The sequence below is a fragment of the Panthera leo genome, chromosome A3 (assembly GCF_018350215.1).
Source record: "Panthera leo isolate Ple1 chromosome A3, P.leo_Ple1_pat1.1, whole genome shotgun sequence".
In the NCBI taxonomy this organism is placed as follows: domain Eukaryota; kingdom Metazoa; phylum Chordata; class Mammalia; order Carnivora; family Felidae; genus Panthera; species Panthera leo.
In genome coordinates this window covers 133,140,867-133,167,518 of record NC_056681.1, presented here as the reverse complement: position 1 = coordinate 133,167,518, position 26,652 = coordinate 133,140,867, and the positions used below count along the sequence as shown (strand labels likewise).

Sequence of the window (26,652 nt, the reverse complement as noted above, 5' to 3'; positions counted from 1 at the left end):
AGGCAGCTCCAGAAATGTAACATGTGTGAAATGAAGCTGGTTCTAAACTCAGCCCAGTTTTCTTAGGTTCTTCTTCCTCTTAGCAGATGGATGTGAGAATCCTGGAAAGATTTTCCAGGGACCACTTCTGTGCTGAGAGGTGGCTTTGCATTAGAGGACAGACTGCTGAAAGGTCATCCCCAGACACGGAGTCCCTGTGTCCTCTTTCAGAGAATTGGTAGTGAACTGAGCTCTCACGGGTGGCAAACTTCCCCAGGTGGGAGCAGGGCCAGCGGGTGCCCAGGGAAGGAGGGCGTCCCGGCGTCAGACCCGGGGGCAGAGAACATTTCACCTCTCTCACATTGAAAGAGGAATTTGAGAGTTCCACTGACCAACATGCACATAAGTCATGAATTTATTTTACGTAACTAATCGACATGACAAGGCATCACAGCAGCAGAGTACGGAGCTAGTGACGTTCTGTGGGGGAACGTGGTGGCCTGCGGGCCGTGTCCTGGGGACGTGGGCACAGCCCACGGAGAGGCGTCCCGCCCCGCCGTGCGGGGAACAGTCCAGCAGTGTTCTCCTGCCACGCCCTCCACGTCTGCCCAAATGTGAGCTGCTGCCCCAGGTTAATACGGCTCATCTCCTTGCTTAGTGTACAGAGAGCTTCCTGCCAGAGGCCTTCACCCTCGGTACGTACACAGACTTCTTCTCTTTTAACGTCTTTTGTTGAAAATGTCTTCTATGTTAAAATGTCTTACTTTCTTATCAACAACAGGGACACTGATTATAGTTTCCTCTTCTTGGGAGGAAGGCGTAACCACTGTTTGGGGCATAAATTAATGAACTACGCTGAAGTACAGAGAAACCCCTAGTGTCTTGTCCATGGCGTATGGGGCTCTCTGCCCCTCGATTGGTGCCAGACTATGCACTTTCCATTTCTGACATTTTGGTGTCCTCTCCTTTCCCTGCTAATTGCTGGTGTTTTGCTTCTGCCGGCGCCTGCCCCCACGGTGTCTTGCTCCACAGCACTGGTTGCTGGACTAGAAGCTAACTTGGCCGTAGGCTTGTATGAAAAGTAAAAATCTCTAAGCTTTGAGTGAGGAGGGCAGGAGGGCTAGAGCCTCTCCAGGAGGATGGAGTCTGTGGACAGACCTACTGACGGTTACTTTGGACGCCTAGAAACCTTTGCACTGATTTCTTAACTGGCCTGATACGCAGCGGGAAATGCTTTGTCTTAGACTCGCAAAGACTTCAGCACTGTATGCTTCTCCCTACGCTCCCAGATCCCTGACCAGAAAAGAAAACACATCCTTAACTTTGACCAGAACAACAAAAGCAGTAAAGCTAATCTGAGGGCCCCATGTCTTGGCTGTAGCACAGACACCTAATATATGTAAAAGTACTTCAATAATATTTCTTTCTTTCTTTTTTCTTTTCTTTTCTTTTCTCTGTCTTTCTTTCTTGAACGTCAGGGCTGCCTCGTTGTAATCCTCATGGCACACTGACTTGTGGAAGTCAGAGAAAGTGGGAAAGTTGGGGGTGGGAAACAGAGGGGGGTGACTGGCTGCCCACTGGTGCTCTCCAGGCAGTAAACGCTGCCATCTGGCCGGGGACACACAGATGCTTTTATTAGAAGCCGTGTGTGCTCCAGTGGCCACTGTGCAAATGCCACAGAGCCCTGAGGGTGTGGCCCCCGCCTGGGTCCTTGGGTCCCTGGGGTGGAGATGGGGCCGGGGAGTCTTCAGGTCTATCTGCACACGAGCATCATTGCAGGTTTATGAACATGTCCTGCGCGTAGCTTTAATGACTTGCCAGGTGCACAGAGGACACACTATTATGACATACTCATATAATGATTGATTGAATCATAATAATGAACTCAAAACAGGGTTTGTCTTCTCTCTCACCATCCTGTAGTTGATCTCAATTGCTGGCTATTAAAAGGGACAACCACCATGATATAGGGGACCTTGAACTTAAAAAAAAAAAAAAAAGCTTTTGTGAAATCTAAGAGGTAATGTGTGGACAGATGGGGGTAGAAGATATGAATGAAGGCAGAGGGTCCACGAGATCCTGGCAGCCGGAGAGCTGGAGGAACAGCCCTGATGAGTGACCTCAGTGACCAAGAGGCCACAGTGACCTTTTCCCTGACTGTGTAAAAGCAGAGGACAGGTTCTGGTAGCACGAGGAGAAGCGTTAGAGGGAGGAGACGACAGCAGGTGTTCACTGTGCTGGGGGAGGTTGGTAAGGGAGGGAGAAAGTGACAGAGGGGCGGGGCTGGTGGCTGTGAGAGGCTGATGGTACAGAGGGCGTCTCTGAGCTGTGCTCCCGGTGTCCCCTCCTGTTGGCAAATTGCTCGGCCAGGAGTCCCGTCCCTGCCCCTGTGGGGTGTCATCAGTGGATTTATATAGATCAATTCAAGGTCCTAGGTTCTTTGTGTGCATTCCCCTCTCTTTGGGAATTTTCAGCTACTAATCAATCATTCCTTAAAATCTAAAACTTGGCAAACCATATCTGTGCTTGCATATCCTAGATTCCAGTTTACAGAACATGTAGGCATAGTGGAATCCTCTGGGGCCTCTTGGAGATGCAGACTGCCAGGCCCTCGTCCCCTAGGTCTGCAGAACCAGGATCTTTATAAGGTCCCCAAGGGACAAGTAGGCACACAGGTGGAGAAGCATTGCTCTAGACCAGAGGTTCTCTAAGTGCAGTCCTGGGCCCAGCAGCACCGGCACCACCTGGAACTCGTTCAAGTAAAAATCACGGCCCCTTGCCGCACCTACTGAATGGTGGTTCTCAGACTCGGGTGCCGGGCAGCTGTGAGAACACTTCGTTGGGCCCGTTCTGAGAGTTCCTGAGTATGTGCATGTCTGATAAGTTTCCCTGTAATGCTGACCTCGCCGGTCAGGAGCCAGCTAGCCTAGAGGACAGTGGGGTGAAGTGCCTGCGAGGCTTCTTACCCCCAAGGAGAGGGACGCTGATGCTTGGGCCTCTGTGAGCCCAGCAAGGATCTCCCAACCTTGCATGCTAGGAGGTAAGAAGTTTGAAAGGGTGCTTTCATTTTTGGTCGATGGCTTAACTTTCACAGCGTGTGGGCTTCAGGAGAAGTTGTGGAATCCTGGGATGGCACACATCCTGGGTTCTCCCGGTGCTCCCCTGAGCCTCGGAGCTGGCCGTCCGCGGTTTTCAGCATGGCTGCAGGTGGGCCGAAGTGTGCAGCTTTAGCACCTAGCGTCGAATGGAAAAGAGGGGCAGAGGGTCACCATTTTCTCTCCACTCGGAACCGTGAAAGATCAGAGCAGTGTGACTGGCAGAGACGCAGCGTGCAAGGCAGAAACCAGGTCAGCCGTATCCCCTCCTGTCTCAGGCGTGAAAGTCGCCAGTGTGTTTTTGGCACATGGCTGGTTTTGATCTTTCAGTTTGTGTCAGACTTAACTCAAGATCAGCGTGGGCTCCCCTCCCTTCGTTTTTAATTAAACAAATCAGCGGCGGGGCTCTGCTGCCACAGCAGGCGGCCTGGGAGCCTGTGTCCCCGGTGCCCCGCACGGGAGACCCCTGCTGGCAGCGGGGGGCGAAGTCTCTTCGCTGACGCCAAAAGCAAAGTGACCTGATGGTTCCCCTTGTGTATCAAGGAACCAGAGGGAAATTCTGACGGAGACGGCCCCTCATAGAGAAGCCTGTGTTCAGTGTCCCAACTTCTCCTGCTCTGCTCTCGGGTCATGTGTATGAGGCTGTCTCTGGGAGCGAAATGATAGGTCAAGCTCAGGCTCCCGCCTCTCAGCTCGACTCTGCTTCTTCTCACTGGGGTCCGGGGGCCGAGGGGGTGACTCAGCCCTCTGTTGCTTTACAGATCTGTAAAATGGGAATAACTGTACATACTTCTCAGAACAGTTGTAAGGGTCAAATGAGATCAAACGGCCCAGTGCCATTTAAAGATTTGGACCATTTTACCTAACGGCTTCTGCTTCTGCAAAATCTCTTTGCCTGGATGCCCATTCGTTCAGGGAAGCAGCCTTTGGAAAGCACATAGAAAACTTTGAACCTACCAGGCACACTCCTGCCACAGGGCCTTCCTGTGAGAAATTCCTTCTGCTGGGAAGTCTCTTCCACCGGATTCTCCCAGGGCTCGGGGCCTCACTTCATACTCTGCTCAAATGTCACCTTCTGAGAAGGCCTTTACGACCGCTATTTGAGAGTCCCATCCCGTGAACTATCGTGGCACCTTTATTTGTAAGATTTGTTGTAGCCCCCAAACTGGAAAGCACTCAGAAGTCTGTTGGCAGGTGTCTGGATAAGCCGACGGTGGTGTAGCCAGGCCGTGGACTGCTCCGAGGACAAGGAGCGGGCCGTGGATGGCTCTCCAGGCAGGTGTGCTCGCGCTCAGCGCGGTTACGCAGGCAGCCACGATAGGGAGCACGTACTACGCGGCTCCATATGTATAAGATTCTAGAAAACACAAACTGTTCTGTGGTGACAGAAGTAGAGCAGTGGCAGCCCAGGAAGTGAGGAGCAGGGGGTTGGGGCTGGCAAAGGGGGCACAAAGATACTTTTGGGGGATGGATGTGTTCGCTGTCTGGATCTTGGGTACCGTTTCATGGGTGTGTGTGTATATGTGTCATAACTTAGCAAACTGTACATCTTAAAATGTGTACAGCTAGTTGCGTGTCGATTACATCTTTATAAAGCTGCTTAAAAACGTTTAAGTTATTGGTATAAGGCATTGATGTTCAGTAGAACTTTTGCACTGATGGAAATGGTCTACATCTGTCCAGTGTAATCAACCAGTAACCAGCTGTGGCTCTTGAGCCCTGGAAATATGGCTAGTGCAGCTAAGGAACTTGGTCTTTAACTTGATGTAATTTTAAGTGAGAGTGGGTGCACGTAGCCAGTGGCTACCACGGGTGTATAGGCTTCCCCGCTACTCTAACACCCTAGCAACACCACCCACGTGCCCTCCTGGGTCTTAGGCTCTGGCTCCTGGAAATAACGTGAAGCTTCCAGCAGGTGATGGGAGTTTCATATGTGCTTATCCTTACTAATATAGAAACCTCTACTAAGAACCATGCCCTTAATTGGAGCAATGAGGTCCGAGGTCTTTTTGCAGCCCTCCACCCCGGCAGGGAGGTGCTGGCCCTGTGCCAAAGCTGGACACATGGTTTGCCTCTCTTTGAAGCCTCGATTCTACTTGTTTAACTCGGTGATTGAGCAGCATTTGCTCATGTTACAAAGAAACGAGGAGGGGGGCTCCTGAGTGGGTCAGTCGGTTAAGTGTCTGACTTCGGCTCAGGTCATGATCTCACAGTTTGTGGGTTCGAAAACCACATCAAGCTCTGTGCTGACAGCTCGGAGCCTGGAACCTGCTTCGGATTCCGTGTCTCCCTCTCTCTCTGCTCCTCCCCCTGCTCGTACTCTGTCTCTCTCTGTCTCAAAAATGAATAAACATTAAAAAAAATTAGAAAAAGAAAAGAGGGGAGCTCATTAGGGTGGCTCATTACGTTAAGTGTCGACTTGATTTTGGCTCAGGTCATGATCTCACGGTTCATGAGGGTGAGCCCCACCTCAGACTCTTCACTGACAGTGCAGAGTCTGCTTGGGGTTCTCGCTCTGTCTCTGCCCCTCCCCTGCATGTGTGCTTGTGCACTCACTCTCTCTCAAAATAAATGACTTAAAAATTTTTAAAGAAAAGGAAAACTCCACAGATCTCAAAGTATTACCTACCTCTCCAGTTTCTCATGAATGAGGCAGATTACAATAAACTTACATGACACAGGTAAATCTCAGGTAAGATTATTTGGCCATGTTTTATATAGTGATACATTGATCCTTTAAGGACAAGCTAATTATCCCCAAAGAGAGTTGGACTCTATTAAGGATTTTGGAGGAGAGCCCTGGGAAGACCTGTTCTTTTCTGGATTCATCAGCCCAGAGGTAGGAAGTCTGCCCAGGGACTTTTTCTGTTGTGATTCTTCTTGTGCTGCTTCTTAAATTAAACAAACAAACAAAAAAAATTAATGTTTATTTTTGAGAGAGAGACAGAGTGTGAAAAGAGGAGGGGCAGAGAGTGAGGGAGACACAGAACTCAAAGCAGGCTCCGGGCGCCAACCTCTGCACTGTCAGCACAGAACCTGACATGGGGCTCGAACTCACAAACTGAGATTGTGACCTGAGCCGAAGTTGGACACTTAACCAACTGAGCCTCCCAGGCCCCCTTAAATTTTTTTTAACATTTATTATTTACTTTTGACAGAGAGAGAGCCCAAGCAGGAGAGAGGGGCAGAGAGGGAAAGGGAGACACAGAATCTGAAGCAGGCTCCAGGCTCTGAGCTGTCTGGACAGAGCCTGACTCAGAGCTCAAACTCAGGAGCTGTGAGGTCATGACCTGAGCTGAAGTCAGACACTTAACCAGCTGAGCCACCCAGGCACCCCTCATGTTGCTTCTTAAAGATAGCTATGATAGGAGCATCCTGTCTAGGTTCAGGCTTCTAGATGGATCTCCTTTGGCAAGGCCATCTTGCTCTGCCTAAGTCAAGGAGAAGGCAGCACTGAGGTTCCCCGGGGTCGGTTGTACACGTGGGACCAAGGGTAGAGCTCTGGCTGGATCACCAGCGACTAGAGCTAAGGTAGCAGGTGAGATGGCACCCTGTGAGCTGAGGCAGCATAGGAGGGAAAGTGCAAATACAGAGTATGGAAGTGACAAAGCTAGAGGCCAGGAATTTTAAGAACAAAAATGTAAAATAATTAGGAAGAACATCACGGAAAGACAGCTGTTGGCTGGCTCTGTCTCTCCCAGTCCCCACCTCATCTCTTTGTCCATTTTAGTTCCCCGGTCGGTGGCAAGGGCATATGAGGTTGTTCTTGATCTTGAGGTTGTTCTAGCCCTGTCTGCCCTACTGACTGAATCGTTGTATTTCTCCTTGTGAGATTGCTCGCCTTTGACTCCATGTGGCCTCATCTTATCAGGTGAAGCCAGGAAGAGAGAGAAGGGAGGATTGTTACTTTCAAGATTGCCAATCTGCAGGATGCCCGGCGGACTCAGTCGGAATGTGACGCCCAATCTCACGGTCATGAGTTCAAGCCTCAAGTTGGGTGTAGACTTGAGTTAAATAAGAGCTTTCATTTAAAAAAGAAAAAGAAAAGATTGCCTCTTTGCTATTGGTATTTAGGTCCATAGTTAATAGCAGTGTAAGATTAAGAACTTACATTCAGACCATACTTGATGTTTCAGAAAGCCGGTTTTTGTAATATGCTTGTTAAAAAGTAAGTCGGAGCAGAAGGGAAAAGCCCAGTGCTTGCTTGGCGCTAAGGAAATATTCTAGTTGGATTACCCAGGGATAATTTAATTCTTCCCATAGGTCATAAAAATTTCATGACTCATGAGTTGAGGCTGGGGCTGCTGAGCACAAGGATGTGCACTAGTCTTTTGGCTGTGGTTTACACCCTTGTTGGCCAGAGCAGAAGATGGCTCATTTAGCTGTGGGCCTGAGGCTGTGGGGCTGCCCCAACATACGTAGTCAGGGAAAGATCCAGAGCCCGGCCTTGGTGCTGCAGGGCACGCTTGCCAAGACAGAACATCTGGGCTCTGGTGCACGTGTTCTCCGGCCCAGGCAGAGACCAGAGCAGTCATTTCCTGGGACGCTCACCCTGAGTCAGAATGCTGCTGTGCTGTGCACGTTACGTACGCGGAGCGTGTAAGTGGAGAGGCTAAAGTCCAGGAGGATGGAAGCTCTGTTAGTGAATCCACGAATGGGGATTCTGTTTGTATTTGTAATTGTATATTTCCGGGTTTTTTTTAAGTTTATTTTTATTAATTTCTAGAGAGAGAGAGAAAGAGGAGAGCGAGCAAGTGGGGGAGGGGCGGGGAGAGAGGGAGAGAGAATGAATCCCAAGCAGGCTCCACACTACCATGTGGAGCCCCGTGCGGGGCTTGAACTCATGAACTGTGAGATCATGACCTAAGCCAAAATATAGAGTCGGACGCTTAACTGACTGAGCCACCTAGGCACCCCTGTATGTTGCTTTTAAAATATGGCTTTATTGAAGTGTATTTCACATCTCATAAACTTCACCTATTTCAAGTATACGAGTAAGTGATTTTGAGTCATTTTACCAAGTGGCATAGCCATGACCGTAAATCAGCCTGGAGACGTTTTCTGCCCCCAGTAAGGTCAGCCCCTCATGTTCTCTTACAGTTAACACCCAGCCCCAGGCAGCCACTAATCTACTTTGTTTCTTTTATAATAATTAAGCTAATTATTTTCTGATTAGAAAAGTAATAGTTTCTTACTTTAGATCATTTGAGTAACTCCAGAAAGAAAAATCACCTGGAACAAAGGCCAAAACTTCCTCAGTCAATCTGGCGTCCAGCCTTCTCTTTTCGGCATCGTCTTCCCTGCTCCTCTCTCTGCTCACGTGCTGGTGTGTGTCTTTGCTCGCTTGTCCACACTACTTCTTGCCTGGGATACCCTCTACTCCGTCTTGCAAGATGAAATTCTCCCTCTTTTAAAGGCCCGTCTCACATAACCCCTGAGCAGCGAAGATTTCCCTGGTGTCCAGCCTAAAAGTAATTTTCTTTTCTTGGAAATTCTGTGGTGCTTTATTTATGGCTCTTGAGAGCCACATGGCAGTTTGCTTACTTAATTATGGGCTTTGTCCCTCCTATTAAATGGTGCGTTCCTGGGGACTGAGGCTCTGTCTAATCCATCTTCGCTGCTAACCCCTCTGTGCCTCTTTAGCTTCCTCTCCTGTCACTCCCTAAGGACCCTGTGCATCTCCTTGGCAGCTGTAGGGGCTCTTTAATGTCCTGGTCACTGCTAGGCTTTGGGCCCCATCTGCAGTATCTAGAATGAAAGCAAGCTGGTCAGTGTGTTTAGATCTCCAAAAGTTTTCACTCCTCAACTTGACAGTTTCACTCTAGATGCCAAAGCTTAGTTTACCTCTTCTGGCCCTAATACCTGTGTGTCAGTACCTACATTCTTATTTGAATTAAATAACAAATAGTCTCAAAATAGATTTATAAACCAAATTGTGTGGTGTTCTGTCCCCGCCACTGTAGAGGATCTTGCTTTCCTCACTCACTTCATGTGTGCATTCATACTTACGCATGCCTCCTGTAACAAATCCACTAGGCTTCTTTCTGGAAATAAGATTTTTAATCTGTAAGCGCCTTGTTCGCCAACCCACTATAAAATTGAGTTGTGCTGGTGCCTTTGTCTCAGCCTCTCGCCCTGGGCGGCTCTGATGCCCCGCTCTGGGCTGTTTTTGCGGCCCCTGTCTCGCAGTTGCCTTGTCCAAGATGATGCCATGTTGGTTCGTCTCTAGGTGGTGTTCAGGGCCAAATTGACCTGTGCCTCTGTTAGCCATGGCTCTGTGTGATCATGTCACTGAAAGGGCAGTGTCTCAAGACTCAGCAACTGGGACAGTCACCTCCTTCCCAAACTCAGATTAGCCTACCTGGCTGCTCAGAGCCAAAGTTCTTGCCTGTTTCCACAAGGAGCCATTGGTGTCCGTACAGAGTAAAATATGCTACATGGGGTATGTCTTAGACTTTCTCTGTTTAAAGCTTGGTGTGTATATATTTATTCTCCCTCTGAGATGGCAAACACTGTGTTCTATGTATCTTTGTAGCCAGCTAGCTGCTGTCTACAAATACGTGCTAAATAAATACGCAACGAATGGACTAGTTAATTCACATACGCATTTGTTGTATGATGTTTGGCTTAAAGATATTAATGTATCTCTGGATTCTGTCTCTTCTCTTTAGATGCTCAGAAAAATGCTTACAGATATTGATTTACTCAATCCGTGTTTCTCACGCACCTGCTCCGGGTCAGGCCCGGCACTAGGTGCCGTGGAGAATATAGCATGAAGGACACTGAAAGTCGTCCTTTCGGACGTACGGGGTCAGACTGATGAGATGAAGCAGGGTAGAACCCGTCAAGGACCTGAAGAAATTCTTTAAAAAGAGAATATTGGAGGATTTGGGAGGGAGGGATCACTTCCTGCTGGCGGCTGGGGGATGTTCACGGGGAAGGTAGCATCTGCGGGGAGCCTGATGGAGGGGAAGGCTTTGGACAGGGGGCTGCGGGAAGACGCTGAGCGGGTGGAACAGATTGAGCACGAGCAGAGAACAGCCAAGGCTTCCGCTTGGCTGGATACGAAGATGACACGTGGCGAAGGGGCTTGGACCGTGGAGGGTCCCGAGGGCAGGGGTGAGGGGCACCACACCAGCTGAATCTGACAGAACTGCGGAGGAGGGGGCGGGGCAGGCGGAGACCAGGGGCTGGTGGCCAGGAGCAGGGGAAGCCTTTGCCTCGGTCCGGAAAACATGGTGGCGAGAACGGCGCGCAGGGAGTCCGCGGGCGAGCAGCTGGTCTGAAAGGCGGAGCGGAGGGGATCCCGGTGTGAGGGACCCGCCCGCCGCGGGCAGGGCCGGCGTGGGGTGGCAGCTGGCGTGGGCGCACGTGGGTGCCCGCAGACGTGGAAGATGTGGAAGGAGACAGGCGTGGGGCAGCCCCGCGCCCTGCACTCGTGTTTAGTCCTGCCACGGTGGAAACCAGGCGTGCGTGCCATCAGCTGACTCACCGGCACGGCCTTTTGTCTGTCCCCGTTCCGTCCAGTCATCCTCACACCTCACCTCCAGCTCAGCGTCTCGGCGTTCGAACATCTAACTTAAGGCTAATGCTCGCCACTCATAGCTGATTACGCCGTACCCCGGAAGAGCGTCGGGTGCGTGACAGACGCGGAGTTGTGTAAGCCTCGGACAAAAGTTACCCCAAAGAGGCATTTCTGAAACGACAGCCATTAGTTGATCATTTATTTGGCAGGTTGGCAGTTCGGTGCATTATCACGCCCCTTACCAGTAGCTTTCAAGTAAATTTCTTCCCTCTGTTTTGAAGTTTCGTGGGGCCGAGTAGTGTATGAAAATCAGATCCCGTATCGCCTTAAAAATTATGCCTATAGTTGGTCTTCCTATTCCAGGTAATTCTACTAAAATTAAGTTTCCTCTGCTCAGGTGTAAGAATAAATGCATATGGTTCCAAAGTCCTTACTTGTGTCTCATTTTTTATAGGCCCGTAACCTAGGTGTGTGTATCCCCAAGTGACCCGTGTTGTGTTGACTGAAGGCAGTGGCCTGAGCCCGGGGAGAGGAGAAAGCAGGTCTTCAGCTTGTTGCCGGGGAGGGACTCTGTAGGGTCCAGAACACAGGGAGTCTGTGCCTGAACGTTCCTAACCGAAGCGTCGTGTCTTTGCTCCCTCACATTTGAAGCCGGCGGGGACAGCCTTGCTGGCTGTGTGTGCGCGGGCTCGAGTGTGCTGGGAGGGTTTGATTCTGGTCGGTTTAATCCATGGTGACAACCTGCTAAGTCACTGTCTCTTGCTTTTGTGCTTCAGGGAAGGGAACAGAGGATCTCAAAACCTCTCTCCCTGCTTTTCTCATTTATCTCCAGATAAATACGCACACAGAAATACACATACACACACACCACACACGCACACACCCCCCACCACGTACAGACACTATATACGTATACACACATCTCACACATCCCACATACACACACCCACACACGCTGTATACACATGTGCACGCACCACATAAAGCCACATGCACACACACTAGGAACACATACACACGCTTTCACACACACGCATTCACATTGTACACATGCACACCACACATCCCACACGCGCCCCACACCTCACACACACCACAAACACACACTCGTTCCTTTTCCTCTCTCTGAACCTTGACTCCCACACGTTCACCAAGAGACAGAAGCGCCCCTCTCGTTCTCTTTTTCGTTCTCATTTTCCCCATGGGGGGCCACCGTGGGGATGCTGTGGTCTGTGAGCCTGAGACTTGAGTAAGCCATAGCCCAGGAGCTAAGAGCCACGAGTGATAGCAGGAAGTGTTTGTGATTCTGTTCTAGTATCTTTTTTATTTTATTTTATTTTTTAACGTTTGTTTATTTTTGAGAGAGAGACAGACCACAAGTGAGGGAGGGGCAGAGAGAGAGACGAAGACACAGAATCTGAAGGAGTTCCAGGCTCTGAGCTGTCAGCACAGAGCCCAATGCGGGTCTCGAACTCACAAACGGGGAGATCGTGATCTGAGCCGAAGTCGGACACATAACTGACTGAGCCACCCAGACACCCCTCTGTTCTGATATCTTTAAAGTGATTCTGTCATTGGTTGTTTTGAAATAATTTGTCTTCACTGTAATAATTATCTTTCCACAAACTTCATACTTTAGTAGTAGAAGGCTGTTGTGAAAAATAGACTTGTTACAGTTTTATTTGCAAAATGAAATCGCCACGAAGAACGTAGGAATGGGTAAAGCGATCATGCACCAGGTTTTTGGTGAAGGTTAATTATTACCAGGTGTTCTTGAACATCTGCTGTTCTTACTTCAGATTAAAAAGGAAATAGGTTGAGCGTCCGACTCTTGGCTATCAGCTCAAGTCATGACCTCACGGTTCATGAGATCGAGCCCCGCATCGGGCTTCTCAGTGACAGCAAGGGGCCTGCTTGGTGTTCTTTCTCTCCCCCTCTCTCTGCCTCTCTCTCTGTCTTCCCTCCCCTCCTCGTGCTTTTTCTATCTCTCTCTAAAGAAATACATAAATAAAATTAAAAATTAAAAAAAAAAAGGAAATCGAATAAGAATTTTGTGTGCTTGCTTTTTAGATTCAGAATATGAACAACATCATCTCCTTCCCTCTGGACAGTCTGCTGAAGGGGGACCTGAAAGGCGTGAAAGGGGTATGTCCTTAACGACCCTGATTCCCGCTCCCCGTGGAACCGAGAACCGCAGTCACGCCAGCCTGTTGGGGCAGCAGTGTTCTTACTGGGATGGCAGGACAGCATCCTGCTCCCTCAGTTTCCCTTGATTTGCTACCTTGGCACCACCTTTCAGCCACACCAGGGGTGACCCATGGCCTTTCCGGTCCTCCTGCTGGTGCTCTAAACGTGGGATGGCAAGGGGGGCGTGAAGGGAGAGAACAGCCCTTTGGGAACCTGTGAACGGTTTGGGGCTCTGTCAGCTGAGCGGGGAAACCCGTGCGGGGAAGTCTGGTTGTCCGGCTGGCGTGTGGCTGGTTGACCGCTGGGAGAAAGGTCCTGGCCAGGATGTGGTTTCCCGGTAGGAAAATCTGGCCCAGGGCGGCTTGAGCCGACTTGATCTTTCTGTCCTCCAAAGGATGTTCCTTGTTCGGGAAGAGAGACCTCAGGTGTGAACTGTTCCGTGAGCATGTGAGTGAGGAACATTCGGCTCGAGTGGCATCTATACCAGACGCTGAGCGTGTCCCTGGCACAAACAGATGTGTCATACGAAAAACAGATGATTGTGCCCCAGTTGTTAGGAGATGAGATTCTTTGACTGGATCTGCACTTGATTCCCAGTCATGTCTGGCACATGGGAAGCGCAGGCGGGCTGTTGGGGCAGCGGGAGCCCTGGGCCTGGTGAGCCGGGAGGACCCGGGGAACATTCCTCGCTGTCCTGGACCGACCCTGGGTCCTAAAATAACACGCCAGCCGAGTCAGCAGGATGGGAGGGCAGAGGGACACGTGTGTACAGGCGTGGGAGCACGACAGGGTCCCGCTCCTGAGGCTTTTCATGTGGCTTTTGTCCGGGGAGGTGCAGGAGCAGGAGACGAGGCTTCCCCGATGGGAAGGACTAGTTCCTGGAAGGCCTCGGATGCCAGGCGAGGAGCCTTGGCCTTGTCATGAGGACAGTGAATAGTCAAAAGAGAAAAAATAAGTCCCTCCCCCCAAAAGGAGGTCCTTTCTTACAAAGGAACCCTGGGAAAGGGAGCATAAGTAGGTGGGAGCCATTTGGTAGCATTTCTAGTGGCTCAGTGTGCTTTTGAGACTGGCTTTATCAGCGTCCGAGGTCCTAAGTGCCAGACACAAGAGTAGGAAAAAAAAGGGGGGAGGGGGGGTTCTGACTTTTCTACGAACAGGAAAGATGTAACCCTGATTTGGGCCCCAACAACAAGGATATAAAAGCCATTCACCTTCTCTTGTGTTTTAGTATTTTAGTACCTCTCTCTACAAAAACCTCAGGAGAAGGTGAATGGCTTTTATATCCTTGTTGTTGGGGCCCAAATCAGGGTTACATCTCTCCTGGTTGTAGAAAAAGTCAGAGTCCCCCCCTGCCTTTTTTTTTTTTTTTTTTCTGTAGAGAGAGGTACTAAAATACTTGCAGATTAAATGTTTTTCTGGGTTTAATTTTAGAGTAGTCCTAAGGCAGAGGGCAGGGTATGGGTCGAACACCACAGGCCATGAGTTGATACGCCAGTGGGGAGCGGGTGTGCGATGGGATTCTTGTCCTCCATGCATTTGGCATATGTCTGCTCATCTCGTTAAAAGCCTGTGCTTTTTTCATGCTCTTTCTTTTCCCTGGGATCGCATGTGTCATTTGTTACAGAAATTAATGTTCCTTTCGGGGCCAGTCTAGGAATAAGTAAGTTGTCTTGCCCGGAAGTTAATACTAGTTCTGTTTAATTTATGCCTCTCTGTTTGCAGGATCTGAAAAAGCCTTTTGATAAAGCTTGGAAGGACTATGAAACAAAAATGTGAGTGTTGCCATTTTTTAGTAGGTAATTTGAGATTTTTAACTTTAAACTGAGCTTTTAATAGCTTAAAGGTATTTTCTTAAATAAACCTTAACCCAGGGACGAATTCCCTTAAAACCGTCTTGCTGTGGTTTGTGCCAGATGCTTCCATACTCGGTGTCTAAATTCAGCGACGCCCTGGACCTCTTCAAACAAGTTGTTCCTGGTCCCTTTTCTGTTATGTCATCACGGGTGTAGAGGGTTATTTTCAGGAAAGCTGATTGAAGGATAAGGCCAGGTTTTGTCGGGAGGTGTGTTTTTTTTTTTTTCCTTTTTTAAAAAAAAAACACTTTCTCTACTTGATCACCGTTTATGACAGTTGCACGATTTCAGACTTCATCTTGCTGGCGATTTGCATGAGCCATCTGCTTTTAGCTTTGTGTCTGTATTTCTCCAAAGCACCAGTCCCTTGGTTTAGAAAGAGAGAGAGAAAAGAGCTTGTTGGAACTCCCCACGCTAGCCTTATTTGATGGCTTCATCTGCTGCAAGAATGTGAAGAAAAGGGTCAGCTCATTCTTGGATGTGCACCACGGTCCCCCCTGAAGACAGGACCTCTCGGGTGGGCATGGAGACAATCCCACTCGCTCACTAGAAATGGGCTGGTGATTGCAGCGATAGTGGTTTTAATTACTGTAAATACTTGAGAGAGAGAACATGTTTTGAAATGTCTCATGTTTGCTGTGTAATGACTGCGCATTGGGTAACAATGTAGTTTTCTGAGTGGAGAGAGAGACTTTAACATGAAGCCATCTGGCAAAGTGAGAGGTGTTAAGAAGAAAGCTGTTCGAGATGTCACTACAAGTATTTAATTGGACTTGGGGTTTTGTGTGTGTGTGTGTGTGTGTGTGTGTGTGTGTGTGTGTGTGTGTGTGTTGTTTTTAAAACCAGCCCCGGGTATCTGTTCGGTGGAGAAGGATCACAAAGCTCAAACCAGGGAATACCAAACATCTGATACTTGTCCCTTCCTGGAAATCTTAAATTTCTACACCAAAATTTCTCCAAGTGGCTCCGATCCCCAAATTCCGGATTTTACTAATGGAATAAACTGGAGCACGTGAAGGTCTGTTCATCCCGGAGAAGCTCCAGGCTTGCTGTCCCTGCCCTGAGCCTCCTTCCTCCGCTGACCAGTGCTGTGCACTCGACAGGGAGAGGCTCACCAGGCCTCCCGTGTAGACAGGAAGCCAAAACTCGCTGGTTTGTTGCCAGTCCTCCAGAGTCATCGGGTCACGGCCAGAGGTGGATTTCCATTCAGCTGCTGTTGGGGCCGCCCTCAGGCCTCTCAGAGGAGACGCTTCTGGGCATTTCTGAACCAGGGGCACGGAGGGGGATTTTGAAGCAGGTTACCTGAGAGGCTCTTGTGGTTCTGAAAGGGAAAGGTTTGAAAGGGGAATGAGATCAAATTCGGTAAAATCAGGACATACGTACATGGAGTGGGGACAGAATTACTCACAAAATCCCAGGATTTGAGAGTGTGAGAGCTTGAAATAATTCTAAGATAGTTTTTAAAAGTAACTCTTTAACCATTTACGTGTGAGGGTTGTTCTGCGACAGAGAGCGCTGTCCTAGTCGAGGCAGAGCCCTGGCAAGACCTCACTCAGCGAGGAGGCGGGTGGAGAGCAGCAGGGAGAAATCCCAGGAGGGAGGGAGTCTCCCGCCACATGGCACCCTGTGTGTGGCTCAGCGGGCACACCAACAGACACACGGACGGACGGACAAACAGAGCGCTGCCCTGAAGGAAGCCTCTGAGGTGTAAGCAGGCTCTCTTACCTCTTCTGACCCAGATCTGGCACGAAGTAGGTGCTTAGGAAAGTATATTTTGAGTCAGTACCCAAAAAAGGCCAAGTGTGACGTTCTTATGACCACACGCATCTTCTGTTCCGGTGAGTTGAGAGGCCGTCTTGTTTCTAGAAGACTCATGCACGTTTGTCTCACAGGCTGAGTAATGGGATCCCCGCAGGCCCGTCTGGTCTGGTTTGGACTGCCGTGCCAGGTGGCATCTCAAATTATCCTTGCTTTTTTCACCTGCAGCACCAAAATTGAAAAGGAGAAGAAGGAGCATGCCAAGCTGCATGGGATGATTCGCACCGAGATCAGCGGGGCTGAAATCGCCGAAGAGATGGAGAAGGAGAGGCGGCTTTTCCAGCTCCAGATGTGCGAGGTGAGAGCTGGGGGGTGCAGGTTCCTGCGGGGGGCAGGCAGCCAGCTGGGGGGGTGGGTGCTGTCTTGCAGCCGGTCTTCACCGCGTGTCAACTCCTGCGGAGAATGCACACTTCCAGAGGCTTCAGACAGCACACCGGGGCATGATTGGACTCCATTTGTCCAGTTGCTCTTACTGGGGGAGGCTGAGTCTCCTGGAGCGTGGGATGAGTTGAATCCAACCCCAACCACTAACTGAAGGTAGGGAAGAGGGGCGCCTGCGTGGCTCAGTCAGTTAAGCAAGCAGCCGACTCTTGACTTCGGCTCAGGTCATGATCTCCTGGTTCGTGAGTTTGAGCCCTGCTTCGGGCTCAGTGCTTGGGATTTCCTCCCTCCCTCCCTCTCTCTCTCTCTCAGAATAAATAAAATAAACTTAAAAAAAAAAAAGGTAGGAAAGAAACTAAATTTAAACAAATGTCCTCTCTGGCCTCAAATACGTACTCAGACTTCCCTCTCACATGGAGCGTCGCTAAAGTACTCCCTCCATTAGTGTTTTTTAATGAGGTATGTGGGCTCTCATTATACAGTGGAATCCATGAGGCCAGGGAGAAGTCAGCTGGAAGAAAATGCAGCTGGTCCCCTTGTGGGTCTGGGTGCATGCGGGCGTCAGTGACAGAGGGCATCCGGGAGCCAAGCCACCTGCCTCTGAAGTGCTTCCTCCCAGGTCCGCTCATCGAGGTGGGAGGCCCTGGGGAGTGCCTGTCTGCAGCCTGAGCCCTTGCCTCTGGAGAGGGGGAGGGAAACAGTGCTGACACTCTGGGACATTCCCTGGCAGAGGCTTGGGGCTGGAAAATACTAGAAACCAATCCTGAAGGCCTTTGCCTCCAGCCTTTTTATGTCTTGCTTGTGGGTCTCTGTAAAAACGGCCTGTGGAAACCACTCCTGCCTCTGCCTGAGGGTTTGCTCTCCTGGCAGTTCCGGGGAAGCCCGTGTACTCGACGGCGTCTGTGCCGTAGCAGGTGCAGACCTGAGTTTTAAGTGTGCACGGTGCACAGGTACCGTTTGTGACAGGCACTGTCGCTGGCTCAGCCTTGCTCTCGAGTCCCTGTGAGCAGTCAACGGAGCAGTCAACCGCAGGGCTGTTGCACAGGCGCTTGTTGATTTCAGAATGTTAATTGCAGCAGGCATTCAGCTTTTAGACAAGTGCATCTTAGGAGTATGCTTACACGCGTTTTTATTCCCAGAGCGGTCTCCTAAGTGCTCAGTGGAGGAGAATCAGTCCCGGGATCAAGGAGGTGATACTAGTCTGATATTAGTACGGCTGCTCCAGCTCTCGTAGCTTCTGTTTGCGTGGGTTTTTTTTCTTTTCAACCTGTAGTGTATGTGTGAATCTAAAGTGTGTTTCCTGTAGACAGCATGTTTTCAATCCAGTCTGACAGTCTCTGCCTTTTGATGGGATTGTTTAATCCTTTCACATTGATGTTGCTATTGATGTGGTTGGATTTATGTCTACTGTCTTACTTTTTTTGTTGTTTTATGTCTCATGTCTTCTTTGTTCTTTTGTTCTTCCTTTGCTACTTTTTTTTTCCATTTAGTGAATATTTAGAAAGTCAGCTAAGCTCAAAGTCTTACTGTAGATAGGAGAGTGGATGTTTTTAGATACATGTTGTCTTATAAACAGACCTCGTATATAACAATGCCTGCCTGGCCAATTTCTCACGGTGTTGAAGGAATCAGCCCAGAGGATACAAGACTGGCATAGGAAATTGCTATGTGCTACACAAATACTAGGTATTGTTTTTATTTAATTGGGGTAAAATTAAGTAGCAGTGTTTTACAAAGAATGGATTTGGAACAGGTATGTATATATGTGTGTTTGGGTTATGCTCTTTTTTTTTTTTTTTCAGCTGCAGTAAGGAGAAAATACATTTGCCTAAACTCTGCAAAAGACTGCTTGTTTAAGAATATTTAGGGGCGCCTGGGTGGTTCAGTCGGTTAAGCATCCGACTTCAGCTCAGGTCACAATCTCACGGTCCGTGGGTTCGAGCCCCGTGTCGGGCTCTGGGCTGATGGCTCAGAGCCTGGAGCCTGCTTCTGATTCTGTGTCTCCCTCTCTCTCTGCCCCTCCCCTGTTCATGCTCTGTCTCTCTCTGTCTCAAAAATAAATAAACGTTAAAAAAAAAAAAAAAAAGAATGTTTAGTGAATTGTGAAACTCCATTAGTGTGTTACTAGTGGGGGGCATAGCATTGCTTTCTGAGGTAGGCACCCCACACTGTTGCTTTTCCTCCTCTGGGGTTCAGTGAATGGATCGTGTGCATTGGTAGAATAGTTTATTTGATTGCAAATGTGCTGTGTCAATGACGCCTCTCAGTTGTACAAAGGAGCCACCTTCCGAGCCGGCCCCCGGGTGGGCTGTGGACCCCTGTGTGTGCCGAGCCTAGTGGATCTGGCCGTTAGCGGAGGCAGGCACTGTGTGCACGTACAGAGGCAGAGGTGGGGTTTCCAGAAGAGGACGGATCCGATGAAAGATGTAGATGTGGGCCAAACAGAAGTGGGCTGGAAAGGGCTCTCTGTGGGGAAGAAAGAATGTCTGAAAAGCATTCCCCCCGGAATCCAACATCTCCAAGGGAGATGCTGAAGTTAATCGTGGTAAAATTGTTCAACTGGTTCCTCATACTGAGGACCTCAAGTTTGTAAATGTTTGCCGTTGTTTAGGGGTTTAAAATTTTAGTTGCCCAAGATCTAATCTTGAAGACTGGCTTGTAGGTGTTTATTTTAAAGCTCCATTGGGGCGCCTGGGTGGCTTAGTCATTTGGGTGGCCGACTATAGCTCAGGTCATGATCTCAAGTCTGTGAGTTCCAGCCCCACGTCGGGCTCTGTCCTGAGCGCTCAGAGCCTGGAACCTGCTTCCGATTCTGTGTCTCCCTCGCTCTCTCTGCCCCTTCCCTGCTTGCTCTCAGTCTGTCTGTCTGTCTCTCTCTCTCTCTCAAAAATAATAAAGAATAAAAAAATTTAAAAGAATATTAAAAAAATAAAACTCCGTAACTTTTTTTTCAAAATGAATTTTATAGAGAAATTCAGTGTGCCATAAATAGGTGATGTAGAGCATGCATGAATGGAAAATGTAGGAGAGATCCCGTCTTGTTTTTCTTTGGTTATAAAAACATGCACTCTTCGGGTATCTGGGTGGCTCAGTCGGTTGAAAAGTACAATACTTGATTTTGGCTCAGGTCATAATCCCAGGGTCGTGGGGTCAAGCCCCACATTGGGCCCTGGGCTGAACCTGGAGTCTGCTTGAGATTCTCTCTCCTTCTGCCCCTCCCCTGCTTGTGCATGCATGCATATTCTCTCTCTCTCAAATTAAAAAAAAAAATACACTTTTAAAAGTTAGTCTGTATATATGAAATTAAAAATCAACTCGTATATATATAATGGAGTATTACTCAACAATCAAAAAAAATGAAATCTTGGCATTTGCAACTACGTGGATGGAACTGGAGGGTATTATGCTGAGTGAAATTAGTCAGAGAAAGACAAGTATATGACTTCACTCATATGAAGACTTTAAGGTACAAAACGGATGAACTAAGGGAAGGGAAACAAAAATAATATAAAAACAGGGAGGGGGACAAACATAAGAGACTCTTAAATATGGAGAACAAGCAGAGGGTTACTGGAAGGGTTGTGGGAGGGGGATGGTCTAGATGGGTAAGGGGCATTAAGGAATCTACTGCTGAAATTATTATTGCACTATATGCTAACTAATTTGGATGTCAATTTAAAAAATAAAATTTAAAAAAATGTATTCAACATAAAAAAAAATCACCCCAAAAGATAAGTACTTTGATATTGAGCTAAACGTCTTTCAAATATCTCTCTGTGTCCATTCATAAAAATAATTTGTATAAGCGGGATCATTTTCTACTGGTGCTTTGTATCCTGATTATTTTGAGCCACCAGTATGTCATGGGCATCTTTCCATGTCAGAAAGTCTCTGCTTTATTAGCTTCCTGGCTACGTAGTAATTTTTGTGTGTGGCTGCACCGTACTTTAATTTTCCATTCATTACATTTGGGTTGCCGTTTGTTACTTTTATAAGCAGATCTGCAGTGAACCTTGTTTTCTATTCATGCTCATAAACTTTTATGATTATCTTCTTAGAAAAAGTTCCCGTTAGTAGAATATCTATACCAAAAAGGTGCACGTTTTATATTTTGACGCATTGCCAAGCATCTTATTAACCACTTAACCATTTCGATCCATTGCCAAACATCTTATTTTGTTAACAGCGAATAAATATGAGACTGAAAGAAGGGGAAGATATGCAGGAGGTTGGTGTAGGAAACTGAGATTTTGTAGTCAACTCCTTACAAGCTGCTTCCTCTCCTGTTGGGCTCTGTGGCCTGAACGTCAGCTTTCCAGTTGGTGGCCGAGAAGCCTGTGTGGTCAGCAGGGCGGCCGCTCTTTCGGGAGCATCTAGTCTCGGAGATGACATGTTCTCAGGGGTCTGTATGCCATATCCTCACCGTGGAAGGGATAGAGAACTTACGGAGTCTTTGTTCTGTAAACCGTTAGCAAAGAACGAATGCATTTCCTGATGCTGGTTTTGTAGATTCCTGGGGACTTCCTGATATTTTAGTGGTCATTCCTGAATGAATGAAAAGTGAAGAGTGGCTTTAAGTAATTTCAACTTAAAATTTGGTTTTTGGGACGCCTAGTGGTGGCTCAGTCAGTTAACCGTCCGACTTTGGCTCAGGTCGTGATCTCACAGTTCGTGAGCTCGAGCCCCGCTTTGGGCTCTGTGCTGACAGCAGCTCAGAGCCAGGAGGCTGCTTTGGATTCTGTGTCTCCGTCTCTCTCTGCCCCTCCCCTACTCAATACTCTGCGTCTCTCTAAATAAATAAATAAGTAAATAGAACATTTTTTTTAAAAAAAATTTAAAATTTGGTTTTTATAAGCAGCCACATTTTCTTAAGTGCCAAGATCAGAGACACAGTGACAGGAGTCTCAGATACTAAACACTAGCACTTAGTGTTGCAGCTGACGACCTGCCCAGAGAAGGGACGTGGGCAGGAGGATGTGGACAGAAGCGTCCAGGATGGGTAGAGCCCTTTCACTCCACCCATCCGCATCCTTTGTGCAGCTCGAAGAAAATTTCTTCCAGCAGGTTAAGGCACAGTGTCTTACTACTAGGAGTTCTTGGCACTTAAACATTCAGTTACCTGGACATCAGGTAATTCATGTCGCCCCAAACTAAGAGACATGTTCAGTTCTGGCCTTCAGAAAATATTAAGCATCTGGCATGAGCTCTACCCCTAGTAGAAGATGTCAGAGAAGTGGAGAAGGTGGTCTGTCCTCACAAGCTTCTGTTCTGCTTATGACATGCCCTTTTTTTTTTTTAACAGTACCTGCTGAAGGTCAATGAAATTAAGATTAAAAAGGGAGTGGATTTACTTCAGAATCTGATCAAATACTTTCATGCCCAATGCAAGTAAGTTCTTCTTCTTTGTTATGATGTCATTTCAAATGTTTCTCACTTTAAGGCAGCTCCTGGTAGATATACAGTATTGCATTGAGGAAAATAAACAGTCATTTAAAACTCACTAGTAAAAGAAATGAAGTACGGATATACGCTGTACCACGGGTAAACCTTGGAAATGTGCTAAGTGAAAGAAGCCAGACACAGAAGGCCACATTGTATGTGATTTTATCTCTTTGAAAGGCCAAGAATAGATCTACAGGTGACTGATTGCCAGGGGCTTGGGGGAAGTAGGGGATTACTGCTAATTGGGGTAATGAACTGTTCTGGAATGAGACCGTGCTAATGATGGCACAACTTGGTGAATATACAAAAACCACTGAGTGGTACTCTTGAAAAGGGCAAATTTTGTGGTGTAAGACTCTTCGATAAAAAATACAAATAATATAAAAATCTATAGTAATCATCAGATGTATTTATTTTTGCTCTTTTTGCAGAGGGACAGACCAGTTTGATCTCATGCATGATTCACAGATGTTTTGTGTTGTTGTTGTTTAAAAGAAATTAGTGTGTTAAATTAAGGAAATAGTGTCCTGTGTGAGTTATCCCGTAAAACAAGTGACCACGATGAGCAAAGGAGGCTGAGTGTGGGGGAGAGGGAGACGCTTCCGTGTTCGTGGCTGTCTCCCATACTCCACTTGGCCCACACGTGAGCCCCGCACAGCCCGGCCCTCATCACGCCACACTTTCGTTCCTGCTGCCCGAACCCCGGTCCTGGCGTAGCCCAGCCCCTCGCTCATCCTTCACTCGCAGCATGCACTGTGTGTCTGGCATTGTCCTGGATGCTGGAGAGAAATACTGTCCTTCACGGGCACCGTTCCTGCTCGAATCCAGTAGGCGAGTGAACTTCAGCAAACGGCTTTATGCTGCACATTTGGAACGTGTTCTGAAGTGTTGGAATCTAGGAAAGAGTAGAAGGACCTGATTTAGATGAAGATGGAAGGCAGGGACTGGGTTTTTCTTCTTCTCCGCACCCCCGCCCCGCCCCATTCCTTGCTGTATATATCCTTGCTAGGATATAGCGGATACTCACGTCCTTCTGGCTCTAGCTGCCGGCCTCTTTGAGGAGGCATGGACTCCGAGATCTAAAGGTCAAGAAGGTAAGAAGTAGAGGAAGAACATTCCAGGCAAGGTCAGGGTCTCAAGGCAGGAAGAAGCCTCGTGTGACTTAAGCATAATGAGGCAAGAGAAGGTATTGGGATATGAAACCAGATGGAAGAGCCTAGAGACGGGGACGGCCTTAGGAGGCTTGTGACAGGTTTTAGGTTTTATCCTAAATGTACGGAGGAAGCTCGCGAAAGTTGCGAATCAGGGCTCCGTTCAGCAGATACCGAGCTCCCAGGCTCAATATGGGCCGGGCACTGTTTGGGGTCCTGGTGATACTTCTTACTCACGAATCTCCGGTTCTAATGAGGTGGGCAGATAGTAAACACATGATGTCTGTAACGGTTTTGGCGGCGGGGGGCGGGGTCGGCTGTGAAACAGTGGAACAGTGTGAGGCGAGGAGAGGAGAGCAGGGGTGATGGGAAACCTCTGGGAAGGCTTCTCGATTCCATTTCTGCTTTAACGAGGAGCAAGAGTGGGTGTGAGTGATCACTTACGCCCACAGCTCTGTCCCGGCGCAGTCCAGAGATGACGATGTCTTGGCCTAGACTGGGGACGGTGCCCATGGAGGGCGTGACTGATGTGAGAAGTCTTTGGAGGTTGAATCGCCACACCTGTCTGCTTGCTTGTCCCCAAATAGGCCATGCCCCACGCTAATGTATCTTTGCACATGCAGCTCTCTTCTCTAGAATGTCTTGCTGGGCCTTTGTGCTTTCCCCGGGCTTCTGTCCATCCCTAAGACCTACCTCCAGCCTAACTGCTACTTTGAAATCACCTGGTCCTCCCCTGATGGAATTACTTCTCTTCCTTCTGCATTATCTCGACACTCCCACGTACCTCCTGTATATTTCCAGCGTGGCATCTTTCATACTGTGGCGTGTCTCCCACCGAACCACGTAGACTTCAAGGAAAGGGGCCGTGACATTTGTTCAGTCTGTCGTGCGTGGTGCATTTACCTGGCGTAGGAAATCGCACTGTTGAACTTGGCACAGCTTTGGCCTTCTTACTACGGTTTTGGTGACAGCACGTCTCCAGTGCACTCGAGGTCAAACCACCGAGGAAGACGTGCCGTGTGATTCTCCGTAGGCTAAGGGAAGAGCTCCAAGCTTGGAAAGAGTCTCAGAGGACAGAAAACGGCTTCTAATTTGTAGAATTTCCAAGATGAATTATTTTATGGAGACTCAAAATCCTAACGTTGTGATTAACGTACAAATTACTTCTTCAGTACTTGTCCTTGTAACCTTATGTGAGACAGATTAGGAAGTGGGTCGCTTCCTTGATAATATTTTATTTTGAAGAGCTATTCTGGGATTTCCTTTTTTTCCTCTTTATTTTGCCCAAACTGATCCGTTGGGTAGCAACAGACCAGTGGTGGAAAAGTGAATTAGTTGGCCTTTTATGGGCATGAGCTCAGCAACCTTTGAGAATGATGAATCTTCCATTACTTCCTGTGTGTGTGTGTGTGTGTGTGTGTGTGTGTGTGTGTGTGCGTGCGTGTACTGCATGCTCTTCCCATCATTTGCACAGCTTTGACTTTTCTCATCCACATTTTGGAGGTTAATGCAGGGCTGGAATGAGTTGGCCATTGGACAGAGGACCACGTGGCTGCACGCCGCACGTTCTCGTAGCTCCTTCCTGGTCTCCCTTAGCATATTCTCTGCTGAGAACCGCCATGACCAGCTGTTGCCTGATGAACTTGGGAGACACAGGTCCAGGGCCCCAGACAAGCTTGCTGCCTTGAGAGGCAGGGCCAGGGCGCAAAGGGCAGGCGAGTCCTGGGCCCTGATGGCAGGATGCTGCTGGGAAGGCTACAGCCAGAGGCGGAGGGCACCCTGCTTGGCGGGAGCTTGAAGACTGAGCCTCGGCAGGTGCATTTTAAAGGCTTGAGGGTTCGGTCAGGCTGTGTAGAAACCATTTAACGAAAAACAATTCAAACAAACAAAAACTGATATTTGGTGGTATTGATGGTAAACGTTGTTTGACTGAAGGTTGGGCCAGTGTTGATGATTCAACCTAAGAAAAATGTGCCAGGGTTTATACTTAGAAACGTCACAGTGATGGGGTGTGACTCAGTCAGTGGAGCCAGTGACTCTCGATCTCAGGGTTGTGAGTTTGAACCCTATGTCGAGTGTAGAGATTACTTAAATATAAACTCTTTAAAAAAAAGAAAGGAAATGTCACAGTGGTGGCAGGTGATGAAGCAGTGACGGCCCTTTTCTTCGACACTTTCCCTGAGGCTTGGGAGGGTATACTGAGGTTCCAAAACACGCCTCAAAAAGGAGGGTACAGAAAGATAGGGATTTTGACAGTCAGAGGGAGGAGGTGTTCTAAGTAGATGGTCAAGATCGGCTGGGTGATTACAAAGATAAGAACCACATCTTAAACCCAAGTTTGTGTCGTTACTCCCAGCGCACCATCCAGGGTCATGCTGGAAATGACATGTGTGACAAGAAGCCCTGAGTTCTTTGTACTCTGAGTTCTCTGAGCTCTGAGTACTTGCCTCCACAACAGGGCTCTCCTCTCCACGGACGGTTGCAGGCGTAGAGATTCTTGGAGCTGTGCACCTGCTCCCCTTCGTGGGTCCCCAGGAGCAGGACCATTTCCGTGCCATCTTCTGTGATACTTTTCGGGCTCCTCATCCTGGTGTTCTCTCCCTCTCTCTCTCCCTCTCTCCCTCTCTTTCCACCTATTCCACAAGAATTTGGAGTGATTGAAGAGATAGTTTCTATAAAGAAAAAACGTAACCGGAGCAAAGCATGAGAACCAGAGGAGTTCGTGACAGCAGGGGAGGAGCTCAGTTTCCCATTCCTGCGTGTGTGCTTCCTGATTTCCTTTCCAGTTTAGAGGAGTGCCTGTCATTTGCCGGCCGTGGTGGCAGGGGGTGGAAGGCACGGCCCCTCCGCCCTGACGGTGGACGCAGACACGTGGAGCAGTCCTCTGAACACTCTGACGTGACTTCGGTAAAATACAGGAATGAGAATATAGGACAAAGAGTTACGCCTGTATGTGCAAATTCAGGCGAGAACTGCACAGCTTCTGTGATTCCTGCTGCCTGGCTAGTAACGGTTCATAACCCACATTCCGTCCGTATATATTCCTGTCCCTTCCCCCTTGGAATTACCGCATTAAATGTCACGCTGCGTTGCCTTTATAGCCCCTCCTGTCCATTCCATACTTCACCAGGGAAAGTCCCCCAGGACCGTTGCTGAGTTTAGAAGGAATAACCATCACCTCACGTGAACACATGTGAGACCCACATCACATTTTGAAGGTC

The 26,652-nt window shown here is 48.5% G+C and overlaps 1 protein-coding gene across 4 annotated transcripts in view; it reads left to right on the top strand.

Annotated features, from left to right (window-relative positions):
* Window positions 1–26,652, top strand: part of ASAP2 (ArfGAP with SH3 domain, ankyrin repeat and PH domain 2) — a 171,365-nt gene that overhangs the window by 85,447 nt on the left and 59,266 nt on the right. For all 4 annotated transcript variants that reach the window (XM_042933708.1, XM_042933707.1, XM_042933706.1 and 1 more), the window contains exons 4-7: window positions 12,670–12,744; window positions 14,509–14,558; window positions 16,626–16,755; window positions 22,141–22,226. In XM_042933708.1, the coding sequence (XP_042789642.1) occupies window positions 12,670–12,744; window positions 14,509–14,558; window positions 16,626–16,755; window positions 22,141–22,226 (341 nt within the window). The remainder of the gene's footprint in view (window positions 1–12,669; window positions 12,745–14,508; window positions 14,559–16,625; window positions 16,756–22,140; window positions 22,227–26,652) is intronic.